The sequence below is a fragment of the Helianthus annuus genome, chromosome 2, assembly GCF_002127325.2.
Source record: "Helianthus annuus cultivar XRQ/B chromosome 2, HanXRQr2.0-SUNRISE, whole genome shotgun sequence".
NCBI lineage: Eukaryota > Viridiplantae > Streptophyta > Magnoliopsida > Asterales > Asteraceae > Helianthus > Helianthus annuus.
The window spans coordinates 22,846,674-22,857,491 of NC_035434.2; the positions used below are offsets into that span (position 1 = coordinate 22,846,674).

A 10,818-nucleotide genomic window follows, 5' to 3' on the forward strand; every position below is an offset into this window, starting at 1 on the left:
TAGGCATCCATACACACTGTTTATCTTACAATGTTTTATTTCTATTTTACAGAGTTATATTTTTGTTACTACTGTTGTTATACAAACACAGCCTCCCAACCCCACTATTCCTTTATCAGCTGGCATGTTAGTAGCGACGTTCCCTCTCGTCGTATTTCCAGGAGATTTGTTCTCCCATTTCCCGGATCCTATTCCCTGTACCTATCAATTCTTCGCCAAAATGGCGGAGTTCGGCTAGGTTCTCATTACTCATCGGTGGGTTTGGTATAGGTTCTGGGTCGAACTGAGGGAAAAAGTCATAAGGATTATTAAGAAGATTTTGAAACTGCCAGTCGTTAGTCCACCACTCATCCATTTCTCCTAAAGGTTGGGTGTGGACCAGAGGGTCTGGAATAGCTGGTTCCAAATTCTTCGGAAGTTGAGTTTCAGCAGGATAAGGGTAGAGATTGTTGGTGATAGGTCTAATGACATCGCAGCTTGCCAGTAGGTGATCTAATTCCACCTGAAATGGAAGGTCTTCAGTCTGCTTAGAACTTTCCCCGATTTCTATTTCCGTTGGCCTAGAATTTTCCCCAATTTTTATCCCTGCTGGCTTAGAACTCTCTCCGATCTCAATTCCTTTTCCTTTATCCATAGGATTTTCTATTTTGGGAATTTTCCTAGTTGCTGGTTTCCTCCTGCGCACTTTCCTCCATCCTACATATCTTCTTCTTTTCTTAGGCTTTGCTTTCTCCGGAGGTGGAGCTTGAAATTCCATAGGTTCCTCCAAATCAGCAATGTAACCAGTGAAGTCGTTGGAAACTTCTATTGGTACAGGATAGAGATTGAGATTCTGAAGGGCTTCAGATAACTCATTCATGCTGTTTAGCATGTATGCAAAAAGCACAAAATGCTAAGTTAAAATTTTATAACAAAATTTCACAAATAAACACTTAAGTATTATTGCATACCGTCTGATAAATTTAATACAAAGGACAACTGAAATTTGAAACACTCTTAGGGTTTATCGTAATTTATTTATTTACGGAATAACTTTTCTTTAGAGCTTCTGGCTTGTAGGTAATATAGGTGCTAATACTGGTTCAGGGTCCTGATAGTTTTAAAGGTTGGTATTTACTGCTACCGTTGCTAACATATAAAGATCTGCCCATTTTTCATCTAATTTATCTTCCCAAGGTGGATTATTGCCTATTTCCTGGGTTTCCGGATTAAACCTCACTTTCTTTGGTTGGGATTTCTTTCTTTTTTCCTGACTTTTCCTAATAATCAAACTTCTTCTATTGGGAGATAGTGGCTTTTCAAACTGTGCTTTACAGACAAATATTCCTTCATCCATATCTGCTGGGTATTTTAAGGAAGTTCCTTTTTCTTTAGGTGAAGTATCTAATTTATGATAGATAGCCGAAAGTCTTTGTTTACCCATACTGTAACTAACAAATAGTCAGTTAATAAAACACATAATTTACAGGATAACAATCAGTAGAATTAAGTATTTTGCTGAATACTTAATTTGCTTAAATCAGTGGCTCTGATACCACATTTTCCTGTCACGACCCTAGCCTCGGTGTGACCCGGTCCAGAGCCGCGGGACAGGAACCCCGTGGTAATTAATTTAGGCGACAACGGAAGTCTTTAATACAGGATCTTTATAATACTAAAAATGCCCGTTTACTTTATTACATAATTTAGGTTTAAAACCCTGTAATTTACAATAAAGTGATTTCACTGGGAAATCTTTATTTTACAAAACATGTTTCTTTATTTATTTATATTGAGCCACTTCTTTAAGCTTGTAGTGCTTCATGGCACTTTTCCTGGTTCATAACAGATCACCTGAAAACATGTTTGAAAAAAATATATTTTGTCAGCGGAAAATACTGAGTGAATCATTCATTTTAATAAAAATGACACACTGTTATAATATACAGTATTAAGAGCGATTACAATGTTTCTGTTTATCAACCAACTACCCACAGTATTTGTCACTCGACCATCCATTGGTAACCTCAGAGTCCAATGGTGTTTGTGACTATGGTCATATCACCCGTTGGCTAACTCGTTGTCCAATGGTGACGGTTATCAAGTAATGTATACAAAACCCCACATACTGGCTGTAACTTGGTGATTACAAAGACTTAATCCCTGTAATTATAACTTTGAAATAAATAGAGTTTTGGAAATAATTTGATAAAATGAGAATGACTCACATTGCAGATTTATGTAAGCAGAGCGTAGCCTATTGATTAGCCTGTTAACCTAATTTAAATAACAATGCACACGAACCGGGTTAGTAACTAATACAACATTTACAACAGTTCACGAGATTAAAACCCTCACAACAATTGACAAAGTGCGATACTTAAACATCCATCGAATTAACGACGAATGACAAAGTATAAACCCAATTTGAGCAGCACTTAAACATTCGTTGGATAGTTTCAATCGATCGGACGTTGAATCGTAATAGCGATCGAGTTATTACCCTATTTATCGCGGCAGCGTTTCGTGATTCGTGTGTGTTTTGAAGTAAACAGTATATAACTCAGCGTATATTTTGAATTTTATCGTCGAAACAATTGAACAGTTCAAGTCCCAAACCCTTGTATTTATACCCGAAATTGGAGCCTCACGCGTGTCGCGAAGGGTTCCCCTACCCCTGTCGCGAGTCGCGGGGCACTCCCCCTAGCCTAGGGTAGCCTGGTCACTTACATAGCCCTGGTGAGTTGACGTATGACGAAAATTCAATTTAGACATCGTTTTCTAAGGATAATTAACAATTAGGGTTTAACCCCCTTGAGTTTTAGGGGCACTGATCCTAATTTTGATTGTTCTGAAAATTTTAGGGTTAATGCAGAATTACTTGAGTTTCTCAATTAGGGTTTCCCTATTAGACAATTAACATAATAAGTATTGATTTTAGTGAGAGTTGTTACATGGGCCGAGTTTGTTTCGGTTGATTTTGGGTATATGAACAAATGCGGTACACCCGAAGATTCGAGGTTCAAGTGTAAGAGGATGAGGAATATTGGCAGAGTTAGACATACAATCTAAGGGGGTTTTAAATTTAAGAGCTTTTATGGGAAGCCGATTCAAGAGATATACGGAGGTTACAACTGCCTCCGGCCAGAAAGATTTAGGGACCTGAGATTCGATTAAAAGGGCTCGAGTCATTTCAAGAATAATACGGTTTTTCCGTTCAGAAACGCCATTTAGTTCGGGGGTATGAGAACACGAGGTTTGATGAATTAGTCCTTTGGTTTTAAAGAATTGTTTCATGGATGTATTGACAAATTCCCCCCCATTGTCGGATCGAAGGATTTGGATTTGAGTTCGGAATTGAGTTTGAATCATAGTATAAAACGTGATAAATTTTTCGTAAACTTCGGCTTTGTTTTTAAAAAATATACCCACGTCATGCGAGTGCAATCATCCACGAATAGTATAAAGTACCGAAGACCCCGCCCCTCATCACAGGAGCAGGACCCCACACATCAGAATGGATTAGTGAAAAAGGTGAAGCAACTTTCGTACTGTTGGGTTTAAATGATTGTCGATGGCTTTTAGCACGAAGACAAGTTTCACACTCTATTATCCTATTTGAAGGGAAAAGTTTTTGAAACAAAAGGTGCGAATAACCATGGGATGGGTGTCCCAAACGTCTATGCCATAGCAAGGCTTCCCGGTTTTCAGTTCCATGAGCTAACATCACAGTACCCTATTGAGCCACTTCATCCACGTAGTACAATCCGTGGCGCTCAGTACCACGTCCAATAATCACACCCGTCCTGATATCCTGTAGGATGCAGAAAGTAGGGTGCATTAGTACCGTGCAATTCAATTCTTTGGTATTATGACTAATTGAGAGCATTTTGTGTGATAATGACGGAACATAAAGACAATTTGATAATTCATAGTTGGTGAAATTTCAATTACTCCTCCTCCTTTCACTTGCATCGTTCCGTTGTTTGCTGTATGAATCTGAGTTTTTTTGTGGTTGGGTCATTAAACATATGTCTAATGGTTCAAACGTCATGGTGTCAGTGGCACCAGAATAAAATATCCAAGAACTGTTTTTTCCATTATTGATTTCCATTTTTAAGTGGTTTGGAGACTGATGTTGTGTGATACCAGGGTCCAAAGTGTTCAGTTCGCTTGAAACAAGTCCAGTTCGCACGGGTTGGACTTTCAGATCGTTTGAAAATTGTTCCAGTTCGCACGAAGTGAGACCAAGGGTCCAAAGTGTTCAGTTCGCTTGAAACAAGTCCAGTTCGCACGGGTTGGACTTTCAGACCGTTTGAAAATTGTTCCAGTTCGCACGGAGCGAGACCAGATCGCACGAGGTGTCACGTCATTTGAGTTTGTTACCTCAGTTCGCACGGACTGGAACTCGGGTCGTTTGAAAGATCAGTTCGTTTGGAAACTCAGTTCGTTTGGACAAGCTGTTTTTGTGAACTTTTAAAACCGAAACATGGTGGTTGTAGGTGCGGCGGCGGCTAGGGTTTTGTGGTGTAGCAGCTGGGGTTTGGTGGTAGTTTGCAGCGGCGACGACAGAAGTTTTGGAGTTTGATTTTGGTTTTGGAATTTCTTTTGGTTGAGATAGATTGTAGATGAAGAACAAAGTGTTCACGAATCAGAAACACTGCTCTGATACCATGTTGTCTGGTATAGAGAATAAACACTGTGATTGGGGTTTGAAATTGTATTGAAAAAATGTAAAAAAAAAAAAAAAAAAAAAACCTTTTTTAGGGTTACAGAAATAAGGTGTTTATATAGAACACCATTTTATACATTTAGCCCCTTCACTATGACATATGGTTTACTTTCTGACAGGTTCAACCGGTACAACAGGCCGGTTTGAATAGGTTTTTAAAACATTGCGCGTATCCCTTACCCGATCAGTAACACCGTCGTCGGCGGTTCAGGTATAGAAATTGGTGAGTGAAATCATTGAGTGTTTACTGATTAAAGATGTGTGAGAGCTGGTTCATCGGGTAGGTGGTGGAGTGCATCGGTTTCCACCCCTAGTTTTTGCTTCGGTTATCGGGTAAGTGATGTGGCATGTGTTTTTGTTTGGGTTGTCGGCATGTGCCATCCCTCCCTTATGTTGATGTGGTCGGATATCAAGAGCATTATGATAACATGAGTTATGTAAATAATCTTACATTGGTTGGAGTTATGTGAAATATAAATGTTTAATATTTCACTTCACATTGAGCGATGTGTAAAAGGTAGAAACGTAAGTAAGGGTAACTTTAATACATCGTGTGGTCGTATGGGTTATTTTGGGTGAATTGTGATAACTTTTTGGATTAATGTGGCATGTTTTCTTTCGTGCTAGCCATGTCCATCACCATGTAACGTCGTTGTTATAATCACTTGTTGGTCATCAGTATCGATGTTGTTGCCACCACAACTACCTCACCGTTGTTATTGTCACAACACCTGCTACTAATGTTATCACCATTATCTTTCGACAAATGCAACAACCACAAGAAAACTCGTGTAAATATGCCTTTATAAAATCTATAACCTTTTAGACATAGTTGTCCGCTGATACACTCCTGCACCTCCTAACTTGCTTGATGTAAATTACAATTCATATGATCACCAAGTCAATCCCAATTACACTAAAATATCCAACAAATAACACTCACAAAAATGATGGTGTTGGCAAGTAATATTCTTTACATCTACGTATCAATCAACCTTCAATAATGTTTTATCGTAAAACATTATGAAAATTGTGGGTTTTGCATGGTAGCTTTATGTTTTGGTCCAACTCAAGATGCATAGTAACATGTCTGAAAAGAATCGACAGAAGAGTTCCAAATGTTTGGGATTTAATAACTAAGAGTTTCCATATGTTTAAAGTTTGAGATACATCACACGTTATAGACTTATCAAACAACATAATGTTTTTGACTCTGGTCTATTGTGATCATCTGTTTGCATAAACATGTTCTAATGCAATTTAGTGTTAGTGAGATTTATTTAGTCATAAAGTAGAATTAGCAAGAAGATACTTGAGTACCTCACGTCTACCATATATTGTGTCACGTTGTATTTATCCTATACTGCGGAGTTGCATAAGCTATATAAATTTTGAGCACTTGTGTCCCGATTTATATATTCTCGTAAACTAGTATTAAATTAAATAAATACTATATATGAAAAGAAAATAAGGCTTAGACACCATTAGGTCATGGGTTGAATGATTACAACAGGTTTTTTTTTTTTTTTTCAGATTTATTGAGTTTCCTCTTAAATTGGTGTATAAGCATTATTGTCTAGTGGAGGTGGATATGATCGGATAGTTTCACTAGTGACACGATGATACTCCAGTGATCCGGTCCGTAAATGATCCAAATTTGCCGTCAAAAAATTATGAAAGGAAAAGAAAAAAATAAAAAAAGGTAACGAAACATATAATTATTTATTTAATTATGTTTTTTTTGAACGGCCAACGAATCCTCCAAATGAGCTACTGGCGAAATTCACCACATCGGGATACACTCGCCTCCGAACCGGGGAAAACCCTCACCTAGGCCCGAAGCCTGTGAGCACTCGCCCGAAGGCACGACAGTGTGGTGAGGTAAAACCCCGCTCAATTCAAAGATCGAACTAGCAATCTCCACCTATTCACCTAGTCTCCCGTTATCACAAGGTGCACGACAGTGTGGTGCCGCAGAACACCACCTCATTGGCTTTAATTATGGTGGAAATAGGAATCTTCCAATACAATTGGCCAAATAATACTTTCACTTTAATATTTTCTTCATTCCTCCCAAAATCTTCATCGCCTTCTGCAGAAATCAAAATGCATCATCTCCGGTCACACATCTCCGTCGTCTTCATCATCGCCGCCGTCACCGTCATCCTCTGCTCTCCATCAACGGTAGATTTTACATCTATACAACAAAACTCTGTTAACTTCACTCTATTTTCACAACTAAACCCTAACTTTTTAAAAATTGATCGTCACTAGGTTTCAGCTGGATCGCAACCGTTACGATCATCGTCGTCCTTCTCTGTTGCTCTCCAAACTCTTCAGAAGAATCTCAAGTAAGTTTTCGTAAAAAAAAAGTACACTCACTACTCGCGTTTTTTCGATTTTTGTTAATCATCTGTTGCTTTTGTTGCGATATTATTTAATTTTTGTGCTCGATTTTAGTCAAATTATCTGCTGTTTTCATCGCGACATTATGTTGAGTTCTGTGCTCGATTTTTGTCTAATTATCTGCTATTTTCATTGCGAGATTATCATGAATTTTGTGCTCGATTTTTGTCTAATTATCTGCTATTTTCATTGCGAGATTATCATGAATTTTGTGCTCGATTTTTGTCTAATTATCTGCTATTTTCATTGCGAGATTATCATGAATTTTGTGCTCGATTTTTGTCTAATTATCTGCTATTTTCATTGCGAGATTATCATGAATTTTGTGCTCGATTTTTGTCTAATTATCTGCTATTTTCATTCATCGTGAGATTATGTTGATTTTTGTCTAATTATCTGTTATTTTCATCGCGAGATTATCATATGATTATTTTGCTCGATTTTTGTAGAATTATTTGCTATTTTCATCGCTAGATTATCATGATTTTTGTGCTTGATTTTGTATAATTATCTGTTATTTTCATCGCGAGATTATCATGATTTTTGTGCTCGAGTTTTGTAGAATTATCTGTTATTTTCATCGTGATATTGTTCTGATATTGTCTAATTATCTGTTTACTTCATCGCCAGATTATGTTGATTTTTGTGCTCGATATTTGTCTAATCATCTGTTATGTTCATCGCAAGATTATTTGATTTTTGTACTTGATATATGTGTCTGATTATCTGTTATTTTCATTGCGAGATTATTCTGATCTTTGTGCAGTTATGAGTTTAAGAACATCGGATATCTCCGCCGCGCAATGACTCACTCGTCTTACTCCGAAGAGAACAACAAAGCTTTCAGCATTCTAGGCGAGAGCATAATCGAGACGACTGTTGCTCTCAAATTGTTAAAGATAGATGTGGATATATCGTCGAAGGATGTTAGTGATCGGATTGCTGAGATATCAAAGGTGGAGACATCATGTGCGGTTGATGGAATGCGGTTAGGGCTGCAGAATGTGGTTAGGGTTTCTTCGAATACTGATTCATCGACTTCTTCGATTGTTTGTGGTGCGTTTAGGTCGATATTTGCGGCGATTGCGCTTGATACAGGGAAGTCTGATGATGCTGGTGATGTGTTCTTGGCTGTTCATGGTGGTGCTGGAGGCTTATTTTATGTGTAAGGAGTGAATCTGGTCTAATTTGATGCTGTTTTGTTTGTAAATTACACGTTGATGGTTACTTGTTCTACACTATTATTAGTAATTTCTGTGTTCTGTATGATATGTCTGATTCTAGTGTAACATTTTGCTTCCTATTTTTACTTTATGAGCTTGTTTGGGTGTTCTTATATATTGAAAGCTCTCCATGAGGTTCATTAACGTTCCCTTGGTTAAACATACCTCATTCTCTACTCGTACTCTTTTCTCTTACGATAAATCAGTCATATCATCTCTTTATTTCACTCATTGGGGGGGGGGGGGGGTGTCAGCATGTAAGGGGTACGTTTAGCTTCACTCATTTAAAGGGGGAAGGGGCTAGTTTTCAATTGTATTTACTAGCTTGTTGCTAGACAATCTTTTAACATTCCTAGAAATCTGTTGGAGCGCCCATGCGGATGGGGATCTATGCGCAAGAGCGGCACCCGTGAAAAACTGTGAAGGGGGACGAGAGAGGAGAGGCGCCTGTGGGGAGCTAGCGATGGAGATGATCTTAGTACCCATTGTACGGTAGTATTCAACACATTTGGCTCAACTACTATGGTTCAAGCAAAAGGTCCACAATCATGCGAGTTGCTGGTCTTTAGACAACTCGATGTGGTCTCATCTTGGAAGGGTCAAATTTAAAGCTTAATGTCACTTGGGGTTTGTACTTACCAATGGAAATCGTGTTCGGGTTAAAACTGGTGAACGTATGATCTATATGGTTATTCATGTAAAAGATATCAATGATAACACGTAGAACTTAAAAGTTATATTTCTAATCCTATATGACATATGTAACACATTTATCTAAGTGGGTGACATGGGTTAAAATGTCAATTACAAATGACATTTTATCTTTGTGTGAAATTTGAATAAGCTTTTTCACATTGATAAATGTGGTAATTAAATTTATTTATTCTTATTTGGCAACTAGTGGAATTCCCGCGCTTCGCTGCGGGCTTTCAGTCTATATCGGTTTGGTTCGTTACTGTACAAATACCGATACCAATATTGTTTGGCCGGTATCAGTTCGACTCATTACAGTACTGTTACTGTAACAATGTTGTTTGACACATTAAAAAAACCATTAAAAATGAATATGGTACCGGTACCAATCTTACTTGGTTGGCATTGGTTTAGTTTTCGAGGAAAGAACAAAAAAAACTATATTTGATATGTTCAAATAATTTTTTTTTAAATTCTAGAAAAAATAAGCACGTCGTAACGAATATTCAAAATTTATAAAACATTATATTATTTCGCTGTAACACCCCGAAAATATAAATCCTTATATTAAAATTTTAATAAATTTAATAAACAAAAATTAACCAACTAGGAATTTTAACCTAGTTAATTATAAGTCTTGAAATAATTCAAAAAAGGGGTTAAAACACTTAAACTTAAGGATAAATTAAAGTTAAGGGACCAAACTAGGCAAAACTGAAACTTGATTTACTAGAATTGTAGTAAACACCAAACATACACCTAAGTGTATGCTTGGGGTCGACCAGAACACAGGAGAAACTAGGAGCCCTCTTCAAGAACCCTAGTTCACTAGAAATTGAGCAATTGGAGGTTCGATTCAGTCCCAAATCGAATTCCAAACACAAATTAGTGATTACCTCGTCATAGGGATCAACAGGTGTGTAAAAAATTTGGTATTTTGCTACATCTTGAATTCTAGGTTAAATGTGAAAAACGAAAAATTCAACTTGATTATTGATGCATGGATGAAATTAGAAGGGTTATGAGGTTTAGGAACAAATTCAACTTGATTATTGATGCATGGGTGAAAAATTCAACTTGATTATTGATGCATGGGTGATTATTGATGTAAGGGGTACGTTTAGCTTCAATCATTTAAAGGGGGAAGGGGCTAGTTTTCAATTGTATTTACTAGCTTGTTGCTAGACAATCTTTTAACATTCCTAGAAATCTGTTGGAGCGCCCATGCGGATGGGGATCTATGCGCAAGAGCGGCACCCGTGAAAAACTGTGAAGGGGGACGAGAGAGGAGAGGCGCCTGTGGGGAGCTAGCGATGGAGATGATCTTAGTACCCATTGTACGGTAGTATTCAACACATTTGGCTCAACTACTATGGTTCAAGCAAAAGGTCCACAATCATGCGAGTTGCTGGTCTTTAGACAACTCGATGTGGTCTCATCTTGGAAGGGTCAAATTTAAAGCTTAATGTCACTTGGGGTTTGTACTTACCAATGGAAATCGTGTTCGGGTTAAAACTGGTGAACGTTGAACGTATGATCTATATGGTTATTCATGTAAAAGATATCAATGATAACACGTAGAACTTAAAAGTTATATTTCTAATCCTATATGACATATGTAACACATTTATCTAAGTGGGTGACATGGGTTAAAATGTCAATTACAAATGACATTTTATCTTTGTGTGAAATTTGAATAAGCTTTTTCACATTGATAAATGTGGTAATTAAATTTATTTATTCTTATTTGGCAACTAGTGGAATTCCCGCGCTTCGCTGCGGGCT

At 37.5% G+C, this 10,818-nt stretch overlaps 1 protein-coding gene across 1 annotated transcript; it reads left to right on the plus strand.

Moving 5' to 3' along the window:
- The first annotated feature begins 6,696 nt into the window (after positions 1-6,696).
- LOC110913277 (protein NUCLEAR FUSION DEFECTIVE 2) lies at positions 6,697-8,455 on the plus strand. The gene is made up of 3 exons (XM_022158121.2): positions 6,697-6,895; positions 6,986-7,062; positions 7,884-8,455. The coding sequence occupies exons 1-3, from the start codon at positions 6,713-6,715 to the stop codon at positions 8,284-8,286; spliced, it is 663 nt and encodes a 220-aa protein (XP_022013813.1). The 5' UTR covers positions 6,697-6,712; the 3' UTR covers positions 8,287-8,455.
- The last annotated feature ends 2,363 nt before the right edge of the window (positions 8,456-10,818 follow it).

Coding starts and splice junctions, on each gene's coding strand:
- LOC110913277 (XM_022158121.2), top strand. CDS start 6,713: ATGGTGGAAATAGGAATCTTCCAATACAATTGGCCAAATAATACTTTC. Junction 6,896..6,985: donor TCCTCTGCTCTCCATCAACG/GTAGATTTTACA, acceptor GATCGTCACTAG/GTTTCAGCTGGATCGCAACC. Junction 7,063..7,883: donor ACTCTTCAGAAGAATCTCAA/GTAAGTTTTCGT, acceptor ATCTTTGTGCAG/TTATGAGTTTAAGAACATCG.